Here is a 14,286-nt window from a genome sequence, read left to right as displayed (position 1 = left end):
TGAAGAGGTAACGCAAACGAGAATTCATGGAGGCGATTTTCTGAAAGTTTTATACATAGCTGACAAAGTTTGGCCAAGAACTAACCCATGTGAAGCTAACATCGCAAGATTTAAGAGAAAATTTCATGGTTGAGATCCTGTAAAAGTGAAAGGTGTTATGAATCGCGTTTGTTTGATTTCGCTGGCTGAATGAAAGTTGAGCAGGCACAAATATAAGCTGCTCCTTTTTTCTAGGCCACGTAGAATAGCAGAATAAATTCCACACGCCACAGCTGTGTGAAGCTGGGAGGAGTGTTGCGCCTACCCTCATCGCTTTGCATGTGTAATTAGGTGAATAGCGTTGGATGGGAGCAGTTATCGCAGAACACGGCCGTGCTACGGGCAGTCTACAAAATTGGAGGGCCTAGGATTACAAATGCTTCTAAATTCCAACTATAGATATGCACGCTAAATGACATGACTAAAAGGTTTATGAATTGATTGGAAGACTCACAAAACTAAATTCGATCACAGTTCATGTCCTCAAATTCGCAATGCACTAATGTAGCAACGCCTTTGGTGTAAAGCTAACATTAAAAAAAAAACACGAAGGCCTAATTTTGGACACTCTGTGAGGATAGTCCCAGAGTAAGCCATAATAAAAGTATCGACATTGTTGTCTCTCTAAACGAAACAAATTTTGTGTTGAGAGAAATTGGTCAATTTGCTATCGTAAAGGACAAATCACTTCACGCGATGTGTGTGTTTCACGGCAAAGCTGGATGCGACCTGCATTCGTCAACTATTAATCATTTTTATGTTTGTTATGGGTAAACGTGTGAACTGCAATCGTTTGGAAAATGAGGGACCCTGTCTCTCAACGCACAGCGCAGTTGACTGCAGTGCTTAGGGGCTGTAGCCTTGTGGAGACACTGATACCAGCTGCAAATAGGGGCAGCCGAATTCGTATAATGTAAAAACAAAAAAACGTACTCATTTTTTTACTCTTCTTGAATCATCCTTTATCTGCACCGCAGATCTATGCGTTGGTAGTCGATGCGACGCTGACCGCCTGTGGGCATTGATTACTATGATCCATTACAACTCCGAGCATTGCCAGCACTCAACGCGTCCTTTTGGATCAAACATTGGTCCTTTCGGAGACGAGGTGCGTTGCCATGACATTTAGATCTTTGAGACTGAATGCAGAGGAGATTCACCGCTTATCTGCCACCAATCATCTCTTAGGACGGAACTGTTCACCCCAGGAAAGCAACGTAGGGGTGCGACCGTTCATCGAAATAGAGCAAGAGCCGAGAGATGGGAAATTATTTTGTACCTGCAATAAGAATCGAACCGCTGCCTTGCCATTTAGGATCCAGGCGCACTGTCCACTACGCCGACCGAAAATGTGACATATACATTATTGTGACATATACATTAAGCAAATGTGACATATACATTAAGCATAGAAGATAGAAGTTTAGCCCAGTCGCGATTTACCGAATATACTGCTATTATTCGTGCAGTGAGTGGCTGCTTTATTATCATGCGCTTGGGAAGTGGGCTTTTATAAGCCTTCAAACATACATGAAGCACTTATGACGGCGTTCTACAAGCAGGAATTGTGATAGAGCCGCATGCGGTTGACGCACAGTGCTTCGCAGCCGGCTCTGCCGTGAGTGCGCAAGCGTTCTGAAACTAGATCTTTCCCGGCGCCAAGGTCTTCTTTCTCCGCCGCGGGTGTGCCGCCTCGTCTTGCCGTCGTGCCCAAGCGGCAGCCTTGGTCTCCGCTTGGATATCGACGGTGCTCTTGTTCGTGAATAACATTATTGATTATTCTTTGTAATTTGTTGTGAAAAATCACGGGCTTAGACAATTTAATAAGCAGCATACTTGATATCGCAGTTGGTGACTGTGCTGTTATCGTTTATCGCAGACGTCGCTGCTTCATTCCACGACGCCAAATCTGGGAGCGGGTAGCAAAGCTTGCTTATCCGTTGCCGCTCGTGTTTAAGCGAAAACTCGGCTTCTGTATTCATACCGACGCACGGGGCAACCCTCAAGCATTTCCGAGGACCCCGCCAAAGCTACCCTAAACCTAGCTCGAAACTTAGCAGGGAGCAGTCGGTCTGCTAGAGACAATTACAAACCAACACATTTTCAGACCTCTATTTTAAACAAGCTTCAACCCATTAAGTACCGGGACACCTGCATTCGGTGCGGAGATCGACCAACCTATCTCATGACATGCGGCTTGAGAGAACGCTGTCTAGTGATCACGTGGCAAACCAACATAGACTGATCGACCGGGCTTGTGTCGCCGCAGCAGGCGCAGGGGCCCTGCACTAGGGGTTCTACCCACCAAGCTCGCTGAGACCTCTACTGAGAAGTTTTTCATTCATTTATTCGGTGCTTCTTCAAAGAGCTGTTCTGCTTTGCTGGCGCTAAGGAGACTCTTGATTCAAAGTCAGGTGTACGAAAGAGCTGAAAACACAATCCTGTGAAAAAAAGGAATGAAGGATTTTTTTACGGTATTACACGATATTACGTGCCTTAGCGGTATTACCTGATAGCGTAATGAGTTAATTCACATATATGCAGAAGGCCATTCGCAATTTGACTTTCATAGATTCCTGGGAGTCCTCATTCCCGTCCTGACGCAGTGGTGCAGCGGTTAAGCAATGCGCCACTGCCCTGCGACGGCAGGTGCTTCCCGCAGAGGGCGTTACTCTTTCTGAGCGACCAATCATAATTTTAACTGCCACCTGCTACGGTGGGCGGTCTGTGATGACGCCACAAGGTCACGTGACCTAGGTGGCTTACCTGCCTCCTAGATTGCTCTCCGGGCAGCGCCTGCCAGAGTAATACCGAGATTTTTCGCTAAAAACGCGAATGCCGACAGTGCCGACGCCGAATTTTCTGTGTAACGGGGCCTTCAACCTTATTACGTTAATATCGGTTGTTCCTAGTTGTAAACTACATAGTGAGAGTGGGGAATGCGGGCGACACACTTCAAAATTAAACAGCACCGCCTTCAATGATGTAATTGATTTGGTGACCTACGACGGACACGAATCAGCTTATTCAGCTATGGATTAATCTTCGAACAGATGGTCATGAAGAGTAACAGACTGGATTCCAATGCAAGAGAAGCGTAGCACGGAGCAGCAGAAAGTAAGGTGGGCGGATGAGATTGAGAAGTTTGGGGGGGAAGCGTGCAGTAGCTTGCACAGGACTGGGCTAATTGGGTAGATATTGGAGAGGCCTTTGTCCCGGAGTGGGCGTAGTCAGGATGATGATGATGATGATGCACAGCAACAATGAACGCACCTAAAAAAACTGCTTCCTGGCTCCTTTGCAGGATGCGCTCGCATGTATAATAACTCGATGAGAGGCAAACGGCCGGTAACCGGTGCAGTTTTATAGTGAACCGTCTTTTTGCGAAGTATTCCACTCTGGAGCAACGAATATCTTCACCACTCTGCTTCGCACACCTAAAACGCATACCTAACGAAACTATGCGAGGCGTGGTCATTTGCCTCAGTGATTTCTCGTAGAGTGCCATGGCACACGAACGTCCAGAAGCGGAGGAAAAGGTGCAACAGCAACGGCGGCTCTCGCTCGTCGCCGCTCTCAATAGCGACACTGAACGCATCGGCAGAGGAAATATCCCGCCGTGATCGCTTCCGAACGTGACGCTGACAGTGGTCGGGGCAAGGCCAAACGTGGCCGTCAGTTGCAAGCCGCTGCTACGCGTGAATGTCGGAAGCGGACGCGGGAGGCTTCGTTGGAGACCATCGACGGTCGTTGCTGAGGTCGCAGGAAAACTGTTGCATGCGCCTGCCACAAGACTGCGCAGCCGCTAGAGCGACGAAAAGGCCTAACAGAAGCTGCGACGATGAACGCTAGTGGGACGCCGCCGCTGGTAAATAAGTGGCGGCGTGAAATGTGCGCGATTGCGTTCGGGCTCTTGGGATCACTGTAAGACGATCTGTGGTTGCAGAGAGACCTCTATGCACTTCTAGCGCTTGCGTAGAGACTTCCAGGCGACATATCTGACCGTGTTTCAACTGAATGGCACGGCCAACTACTACGTGTGCGACAGCAGGGTGGCGCGCCTTCCCGTGAACGACGGTTACATGAATTCGTCGAACGGGGCGCACGTCTATTAGTTGCGTAACCTAACCAACCGACGACATGGCGGACATGCCGACCGTACTTCGGAAACCGAGAAACGCCAAGCTGGTTGCTTTGCAACGCGAAGGTAGTGCCCGGATATTTGAACAAACGGCATATCGTAGGCCGACTTCTAGCCAAAGCTGGGTTTCTCAGCTTCTTCTTTTCCTCAGTAAAGATGGCACATACCCACGCGGGGAGTTTGGCCAAGGTACGGTGGTGAAGGCCAAGGGTTCAAGGTGTTTTCTCGTCATCTTCAAAGAACTGTGATGCTTAAGAACCCGGCGTATGCCACACATCACAGTTAGTGTCGTTCAAAATGTATCCGAAAAGCGAAAGGGTTTCTTGATTTCATGGGTGAGTAGGCATCCCGACGTGTTTATAAGACGCGCATGCTCTTTCGTTGGGGGGTTGTATTCGTCTCTCCGCTTATATTTCTGCTGTTGACATATAAGCTTAGTACGACAAGAGAGTAATTAAATGGTAAATTGGTAAATTGGTTTTTTGAGGAAAGGAAATGGCGCAGTATCTGTCTCACATATATCGGCGGACACCTGAACCGCGCCGTAAGGGGAGGGAGGAAGGTAGGAGTGAAAGAAGAAAGAGAGAAAGAGGTGCCGTAGTGGAGGTCTCCGGAATAATTTCGACCACCTGGGGATCTTTAACGTGCACTGACATCGCACAGCACACGGGCGCCTCTTGCGTTTCGCCTCCATCGAAACGCGGCCGCCGCGGTTGGGTTCGAACCCGGGTACTCCGGCTCGGTAGACGAGCGCCTTACCACTGAGCCACCGCGGCGGGTACAAGAGAGTCTCCTATGGCTGTTCTTTTGAAAATGTACGATTAGGCAGTCCCTTTCAGGTAACATGTGGGCTTCCTCAAATGCAAACATGCTTGCGGGTGTGCACCTTCACAGGTGCAACGGATATTGTCAATGACGACGAGGTGAACGGAGTGTCTCGGTGGTGGGCTTGGGTGCCCTGTGCTCTCGGCCTGTGCGCTGTGACCGGGTCGTTCTAGAGTCACTCTAGCCTTGGGCCACGTAACACAGGGAAGAAACACCTAGTTGCAAGTTGTAAGGATGCATGTTGGCTGTATAAGAAAGGAAAGATGAATGAAAAAGAAAACAAGGATGCTGTCAGATGTAACGTGAATCATAGTTTCAGATGTAAAGTTGAAGCCAGTTTATATGAAACCGGCACGATTTCTCCGGTATTCTTAGCTCATTCCGTCAGGTTAAAATCAAGCCGCCGAACTTGTGACCTGCTGTTAGTAAAGCGAACAAAAAAACCCCTCAAATAGAGGTGTGGAGTAAACGAAATGAAGACAGTATAGAATCCGCGATTGCATCAAATATTATGATTTTGTAATAAGATACTTCCGATCGATTGAAAAAACGTGCACTCTCAGGACAGCATCGGTGTGGACTCACAGGTTAATAAACTTCCTGCGACTCACAATTATAATTTGGCATTGCCGTGTAGCGCGGAAAGTAAGAACCAAGTAGTCGCTATTTATGACTGAAATTTGAATTGCCGATTTTCTTAGAGACGCACCAGCTTACTGTGGAATGTTGAGTGTTCTTTGAGGTAGTTCCTTTTGTACGACTCACACAAGGCTTGCTTGGAAAGTGGCAAGTAATTAATCTAATCTACCCTACTCTAGACTTAGCGCTTCACAGATCTGGTTGCTAAAAAGCAGCACGCTGAGCACGCATGAGTCATCAGTTTTGTTATCGTCGGCACTCTGAGGCAGCATAATACGGGGCAGTGCGCAGTGTTCGCGTCCGATTTTTAGTGGTCGGACATACAGCCCTGCTGAAGTATCCTTTGAAGAGCAGGACATTCCAGATAATCGAAAATGGCGTGCACGGGATAAAGCGATTCCTCCTGACGAAGTACTTGCACACATGTTGGAGAAGTGGCAAGAACTAGGTTTCGCTTGGTAGTTTCCATGACGAGTACTCTGAGAATGAATGAAATGCCAATCTTCAGCCTTAAACACGTTAACAGTAAGCCTGAAAACTTTCACACAAATAGATAGGGGCAGATATTTTCCGGGCAGATTTTTTTTCTGATGAATAGCTGCGGTTATTTAAGAAGCCGAAGAAATACATAACGCATGAAGTGTTCTTACATTTTTCCAGATAAATGCGCATCCGAAAGTGCTACTGCTATTTGCAAATTTAATCGCATACGCGGCATTAAAGAAGGTGAGAAAAGGCTTTATTGAGGCTGGAACTTCAAAAACATGCAATAATTAGAGGCTTCTATTTAACTAAATAATTCGAAATACCTTGGCCAGTTCATGAATAAAATGTAAATTTTGCACCATAACTTGAGCCTTTTAATTACGAACTTTCTATTCTTTCATAACACTAATTGGAAGTATGTGTGAAAAGTTGCAATAGCGGTTGGTTTCTCTTGGCAGTTCCCACGATGACTGCTTTTCAAAAGAGTAAAATGCCTACTCTCTGCCCAGAACAAGTTAACGATAAACCTGTCAACTCGGGACGTTTAGCCGCGGGAGCTGCTAGAACACAAGTCTGAAAGCAGTGAGACGAAGTATATTGAAAATAAGGCTAGCAAGAAGCACTCGCTTCTCACTCGATTACCTGTAGATCTCCAAACGACAGCGTGCGTACTTTTCTGCGCAGTCGTGGAACTCAGTGCTCACTGTTGGAATGTTGACGTAGATAATCTTAATATAGAGGCTACAAGCCTTTAGGAATCGTGGGCTTGGAGCGGTAGTGAGTATGAGATGAGTGGCCAGCGACTGCGATAGCGAAAGAAGAGATATTGTAATCAAAATTCCTCTGTTTGCTAATAAGTCGTCTGAAGATTTCTGACATCTCAAAATGCAACCCGGCCGATTGAAACAAAAATTTTTGCACGACCGCATTTTCTGGCGAAATTGCGCTTGTTGAAAAATCTAAAGTTACTCAACACCACCTGTCATGAAATGCGTTTCATAACGTCACCAATGCGCCTTGAGCCTTTCGTTAGAAGAACGGCAACACGAAGGTTAGTTTCGACAGCAATCATTTAAATAGGGCCTGCCTTAGTAAGCGCGCTATAAATTTCACTGCCGTAATCGAGTTCGGACACGAGCTAAGCCGTAATCGAGTTTGGACACGAGTTATGGCAAGAGCGTGCTTCTATGAAAAGACTGAGAAAGATGATGTGGAAGGGAAAAAAGAAGAAAAGACGGGAACGGCTTAGAAAAGCTAGGAAGGACACTATGTAAGATGCGTGGCGAAAGACGGAGGAATAGAGACGCTCCGAGGGGGGAACGAACGGTCGAAGAGGTTCGCGCAGGCGCTCTGGCAGCATCGCGTTCCCTCATTCGCGGTAGGAAGTTGGCGTGCGCCAACCTCGCGCCCCGGGCGCGTAGTATTGTGTTACGCGTCTCCTAATTGCGAGCCGGCACCTGCGACGCGGATGGAGGCAACGACGCACGTGCATCGAGTTAGCGGCTCACGGCGCGTGCACGCTATTTATAGCCAGTATCTGCCTGGAGCCTCTCGCTGCGTCACACCTGCTTTCTCACTGCTTCCTCTCTACGCCACCTTTGCTTCTGTACCACGTTCCACGCACCTTGGGGTGTTTGGTTTGGTTTATTGGGGTTTAACGTCCCAAAGCAACTCAGACTATGAGGGACGCCGTAGTGAAGGGCTTCGGAAATTTCGACCACCTGGTGTTCTTTAACGTGCACTGACATCGCACAGCACACGGGCCTCTAGAATTTCGCCTTCATCGAATTCAGTCTACCTCGCATTCAGAATCTGCTTCTGTGTATGGGGTTCGCGGTGTTTACGCGTACTGCGTCTTTCACACCTTCTCTTACGGAGCTGCCCCAAGATGATCTGTCAGCTGCACTACTTTTCCTCATTGCTAACCGACCTCGTGCTTGTGAGGCCAAGAACCGAATAATTTTTGATGGAGCGGAGCGGCGAATACTTTCGGTATGCTCGGCCTTAGGGATACAAAGTCATCGAGGAGAGCTGGAACGTGGTACGACGGCTTGTCTTTCAAGGCCCAAATTGATTTTAAAATATATAACGAGCAAAGAAGCGTCATTACGGTCCTCTTTTATGGCCGAAATAAGCTGTGTGAAGAGTGTCAATAAAGTCGCCGGTGGGCAATGAGAGTTTTGATTCGTTTGTCCGCGGTGAGGGGGGCTACATGGTCAGCAAGGTTTTCTCAAAGTTTAATATTCGTTGTCGACTATTTAGCCTAGCAGCTTCCTATAATGAGAGGAAACAGGGAAAGGGCTGTTGCAATTCACGAACGGGGAACGCATCTGTGCCTTAGTAATATAAAGGGGTCACATGGTTTTCACGATTGCAGTGCGTGATCTTTTCTGAGGCAAATATTTCGTTTCAAGTACACACCCCGCTGAAGGGGAAGTCTTGAACAGCGTCAAAGCATGTCATATTAAGTACTGTTCCAAGATACTTCTTGTTGTATGCAACAGCTGAAATGTCGACTGTGCCGCACAACTTGCACTGATTTATCGTCTCATCATTCGAGCAAATGGCGTCCGCTCATGAGAACTTTGTTTGAGGGCAGTAGAGTAGTTGTTCACGTAATGGGAAACATTTACGCATTATTTTCTCGTAGTAATGTGCCCCTCAAGTGGCAGTGCATGGACAATGTGCAGGTAGAATGATGATTTGCTCCGTAGAAAAAGTTGAACACAGATGAGCTTGCAAAGCATTTGTAATTTTTCAATGCACAAACCTTTCAGCCGATATCTGAAAACCAGGGCTTGTGATAAACAAGCCATTTAATCGCCATAAAAAGAATGAAAGAGCAGCAGCACCTATGAAATCCACATCTTCCTTTAAGCGAAGCCACCAGAAATGGCTAAAAGATATTGACCATGATGAAAGTTCTTGCTATTTGTTACACTTACAATAACGAAAATTCAAAAGTTGCATAAATGGGCAGAATACTAGCCTTCAAGACAAAACTGAGGGTTAGAAGCACGCAGGACTACAAATCCTGAAAGCAACCCTTCTGCGCATGCGCAATTTCGGCCCGCTGCTTTCTAAAGCTTGTGAGGTCCTGCATGCGTTCTGTTGATGATTTATACTCAGTAACAAGCTTCCGTATGTCATGGAAGGCATTTATAAAATATTTTAAACTAGGACTGCCGTCGAAAATGGTTGAAAATATTTGGGAACTATTTGGTAACGTGTCTCTTCTGGCGATATATACATAGGCATGGTGAGGTCATCGCAGTGAGTGTTTTTATCCGCGTGGAAAACTTATACAACGTAAATTGAAAGCAGCATGTGGCAACAGAGGGGACCTACATAAATACACGAGTAAGAGGCTCGCTTATGGAACAGTATTTACTTCGAGCGATTTCTCTTTGGAGGCTGTACTAGAAATGAAGAAGGTGTATGTGATAAGGGACCTGATCAAATAAGTTTGTGCGGCTAGCCACGAATGAAAGCTTGCTAAAGAAATGGCGTAGAGTCTCAAAACGGGCGAGAAGAACGAGCCAAGAAAAGTAGAAAAAAGGCTGGGGTTCCCGCAATTATAGTCAAACTGTATGAAAGGCAGAAACTCTGCGGACGCAACTGAAAAAGAATGTGTTACAAGCTTTGTGATATTTCTCTAAACTAGGGCATAGAAAAATTATAACATGCATAGTTACGCAACCATGTTCTAGCATTTCGTAGGCGTCAGTGCATGAGCCCTCGAATAATAGTTGTCTGCTGATCAAGAAAATCAGGCGTGCCAAAAAAAAAAAAGAAAAAGGAAGGAGAGCTGTGTCTCGCCTATCACAAAGTTAACATCGTTGTTATGAAATGGAGCCTGTGTGAGGACCGACGAAGAACTTGACAACGCCCTAGAAACTTTGTGAAACGTAATAAAGCGTTAATATCAAAGGAGGCGCTGTGGAAACGACGTGAAACGGAAATAGAATTTTGGTACACCAAAAACATACGTCTCTGCGGCTACTCAGTTGTGTCCGTTATGCAGCTCATTTCGCAGTTGAATACTAGAGAACAACAATAACATTTAATTGCTCTACTGTGAAATGTTTCCGCATATAGCGTTCACACCTGAAATTCATTGTCACACCTGGAAAAGCACAAGAAAGTTGTAATGCATCATATCGAAAATATTGCGTCGTTTATGAATCTGATACGGCAGCGTTTCTAAGCCCTAAGGTTGCAGTAATATTTTATCTGTGTGCCCTAAGACACACACGATGTCTGGTTAGTGCGCATTAACGTTTTCGCTGCTTTCTGTAGTGTCAGAGAGAGAGAGAAACACTCTCACCAAAAAGCTTAAGAGAGAACCGACATTTCAGCGCCAACTCAGCATCTTATTCAGGGTTTACTGGGTGCAATAAGCGCGTAATCTGTGGCAATACCTGTGCATGGGTCCTGAAACATCGCTATTTTGCGTATCATCCAGTAAGTCTCATCAGAGCCTGCCCTGGGACATGGCAATCTCAACACTTTCACGGCAAGGAAGAAGAAAGAAATGTGCTGATTGATGCTGGTGAAGAAATTGAAAAGGCAAGCAACCTCATTCACCATATCATCGTGAAGCGTGGCATAACGCAGTTTAATACATGACACCTTTAACATACTTATTTGGTAAAGGTCAATATGCAATACGTAGATGTGTAACGCTTTATAATCCAAGAACTTGTCGCAACGCAAATGAAACAGGGCTCTCGAAGCGCTCGTCCTGTCGTGATCATTCTCTCGTTGTCCCAGTTTCGTTAGAGCTGCGACAAGTTCTTGTATTATGTATCAACACCAACTGGACCAAACTTCAGTACTTCTGTAACGCTTTAAAGAGTTGTCATATCTGCGGTTTATACCCCAGAAATGTTCTTTTTTCCAAAATGCTTAGTTATATTTTAAAAAATCTACTGAAAGGTAGGCAGAGTAACGTCGTCTCTGGCTATTCGCAGAGCCAGATTTTCAATCACTTTCACATGCGCAAGTGAAATGAAGAGCTAGTATTGTTATACAATAATTGCTGGTGGTGGTAGCTTTTAACTCTCCCCCCAATCCCCCGTCACGGCGGCAAACTTCCAGTGTTAGGGGCTTCTGCATTTTACACGTCTTTCATGCTGCATGTAATATCAGTTACTATCCAGACATGCCATGGCGGTGCCCGCAAGACATTTGCCGCAACTTTCACTTTGCCACAGCTGTGAATAACAGCGCACCTTTGTTTTAATGTGCCTTTCACACAGCTAGGAGAGATAATATGGGATGTCGTCACCACACTACTGGTCAAAAAGTGTCTGTTACATGTTAGGAAATCTGAGTAGCACGGCAAGGATGTGGGCGACTTTCTAGCACGAGAGTCTCAGGCGTGCCGTGGCTGAGTTAGTAGTGCTGTGGCTATTCCTGACCATGTATGCGCACCAGTTCTTTAGGGCACGTTCCTCGTAATGCATATCTGGATTTTAAGCCTTTGCCCAGCATGCACCCAGCATGCACCCCTGACGCAATGCGTGCGTTATGCTGCGCTGCCACGAGGAGAGCAGGCACTCACCCCGGCTGCAGGGGGGCTGGACCATTATCCCGACCGGCACTGGTGACAGCGACGGCCACGAAGAGAACGAAGGACCAGCAACCGAACGCCATCGCTTGTCTCATCCCAAAAAACCGTCAGCCTGCGTGTGAAACTTTCGCTGTGCAAGAAAAATCTTCCGGAGACGCGTGCTCAAGTTGAAAGGTCCCTCGCGTGCGGCTGCGCTTTCTTTGGGAGCGCGTCACTGGCTGCTCAGATAGAGAATGCGCTCAGCGTGTGCGGTTTGCAGGATTTGGCGGTCAAGACACCTTCAGCGACCGGGCTGGACGTAAACATCTGCGGCTCAGCTTGGGCTTCTCTCTTCTTGCGAGTGCGAGGGGGATGACTCTGCTCTGTCGCAAGCACGAAAGCCAGTGAACTTGGATTCTTCGAGAAAACGGTGAGGTTTGAAAAAGACGGGGATCAGAAGAGAAAGCGGTCGGCGACGGCCGGTCGCCGATCACTTCCTGAAGGGACAGCGAGAAGGTGCACTTCGAAACGGGTGGGACTCGCGCTGGTGCGCGTCCCCGAACCAAGCGATAAAGAGAGGGACTCGAAAGATGGGGGTGCGTGTGCCGTGCGCAGCTTCTCCGAGTGGGACCGGTTGGAGCCCTTCACGGTTTTTCCTCGCACCAAGGGAAACAAGGGTGGGACTCGAGGCCTTCTTCCTCCTGCTCTTCTTGGGTGCGCGTCGCGCAGAGATGGACGCGGCGCTGCTTCGTGGACAGGGTCTTTGTTTCGAATTCCGTCGGCTGCGCGGGTCGGAACGTTCGGCTTGCTCGATGGAGGCGCTGTGCGCACCTAGTCCGTGGCGGGGCCTTCTCAGGCGACCCCGGTCTGCGGCATGGCGCCCTCGCGAGTGGTTCGCTGGTCGTCGGTCAGGCCGCCTCCGTCGTCCTCGCCGCCGTCTTCCTGCGCGTCCTGCGTCGTGGTCACGCTGCTGGCGTCGAGCGGCGATGTCACGCCTGTTGCGGACGGCCCGGGGCGCGATCACATGACACGGCGCGCGGTCGACGCTGGCGGAGCGGCGAGTCCCGGCTTCGGCTCTGCCCGACCTGGAGGCGAGAGTCCCTTTGCGGAGGAGCGTCCCGCGCGCTGCACCGCAGCCGATTCGTGTGCAAGAGAGCCCCGAGGCGCCGGCCTTCGTTCGGCCTCGACAGAGACGGCTCGACCACCAGTTGGAAAGTGATTGTCACTTACGGCGCCGAGTGTACGGCAGGGCGGGGAAAGAGTAGCGGCCGGAACAACTGAGGAGACTACCGAGCCTTGCGAACCAAGTCTTAAAACGCAACGAACCGAACGGTGTACGAAGCCAGGTGAAAAACGGGGGGCGTGCGCTGCTCTCGGGCTTCCAGCGGAGGGTCGATGCGTGGGCCTACAGGGATTAGAACGAAACCGACCAAGAGGACGCAAACAGAAGGCAACTCAAGAGCGGGCCACGCGCGCACTGAGCACCAGCAGCAGCAGAGGCAGCGGGAGGCGAGGCCCCGGAGGATGACGGCCTGAAGATGGAGCCCGAGCGTGCGGGGGGAAGAAGGGAGCAACGCAAGTTTGGCGACGGAGGCCCAACGGGGACTGGGGAGGGAAAACCCTAAACACAAACAAGGAAAGGGGGGAACCTAAGGCGCCAAGTCCTGCGGGGGGGCTCTCTCGCTGGGCGGGCTACTCCCCTTCAGAGTCCTGCGGCTCGTCTCTGGCAGGGCCCTGGCCGCAGCACCCGAAGACGGGTGGTCTTGGACCGTCGCATACCGGCACTGCAGGATTTCTGAAGCGTCGCTGGCGCGACGTCCCTTTCCCTCGCATGGATCGGACTCTCTCCCTCACGGGGCGCATGCGCCGGACAGCCGGAGGAGCTGCCGATCGATCCCAAGGAGCAGCGGGCGCCACCGCCGCCGCGCCGCAGACGCGCCCCCGTCCGGCGGAAGTCTCCCCCTTTGGCCCCCCGCGCGTGGCAACCCTCCGCCGCCATTGCTCGGACCTCTCTTCGCCCTTTGGGGGACGAAAGGGGAAACGACTGCCGCCATCCCCTTCCTCTTCAAAGCCTGCTTCGGGATGCCGCCCCTTTTCCTCCCGCTTCCACAGTCGTCGTCTGCCGGTCATCGATTCTTGCACTTGTTTACACCCGGCTTTCCTTCCACTTGCAGTGGTGTTCCAGTTGACTTCTTAATTCTGCACTAGCGCCTTTCTCTTCCTTAGGCTTCCGGCTCAGTCGATTCTCCCCGGGATCGCACTCATCTTAAACTGTGTGCGGCCCCCGGCCTGCCCTTGGACTACGCGGGTGCTGGTTGCCCCCGCAAGCTACAGAGAAATAAATAGGCAATAGAAAAAGTGCTCCAACTGGAACTCAGAGCAGAAAAGAAGAAAGAACTGAGCACCGCTGAGGAAGTGGCGTAGATTTTCACGAGCCAACTGTTCCCCTCTATTGATTCGTTCTGTCCATACTTCTCTTCCTGTCCTCTTGTAGGGAAACATCCAAAGAAAGTTGAGCAACAAAGTTTGTTCCTTTTCCGGCCGGTTTGGTATCGCGAAGCTTGTTTGCCGAAGGCATGGCCAGTTATGTTCACTGTTAATT

General features: G+C 49.1%; 1 protein-coding gene across 5 annotated transcripts in view; it reads right to left on the bottom strand.

Moving 5' to 3' along the window:
- LOC149371757 (gamma-aminobutyric acid receptor subunit beta-like) overlaps positions 1-13,469 on the bottom strand; it is a 234,422-nt gene extending 220,953 nt beyond the window's left edge. For all 5 annotated transcript variants that reach the window (XM_089566042.1, XM_089566044.1, XM_089566043.1 and 2 more), the window contains exon 1: positions 11,697-13,469. In XM_089566042.1, coding sequence (XP_089422168.1) covers positions 11,697-11,800 — 104 coding nt within the window. In that variant the 5' untranslated portion in view covers positions 11,801-13,469. The remainder of the gene's footprint in view (positions 1-11,696) is intronic.
- Between the last annotated feature and the right edge of the window lie 817 nt (positions 13,470-14,286).

Source organism: Amblyomma mixtum, chromosome 1 (genome assembly GCF_055824585.1).
Source record: "Amblyomma mixtum isolate Tamu chromosome 1, ASM5582458v1, whole genome shotgun sequence".
Lineage (NCBI taxonomy): Eukaryota > Metazoa > Arthropoda > Arachnida > Ixodida > Ixodidae > Amblyomma > Amblyomma mixtum.
This window is presented reverse-complemented; position numbering and strand designations above follow the sequence as displayed.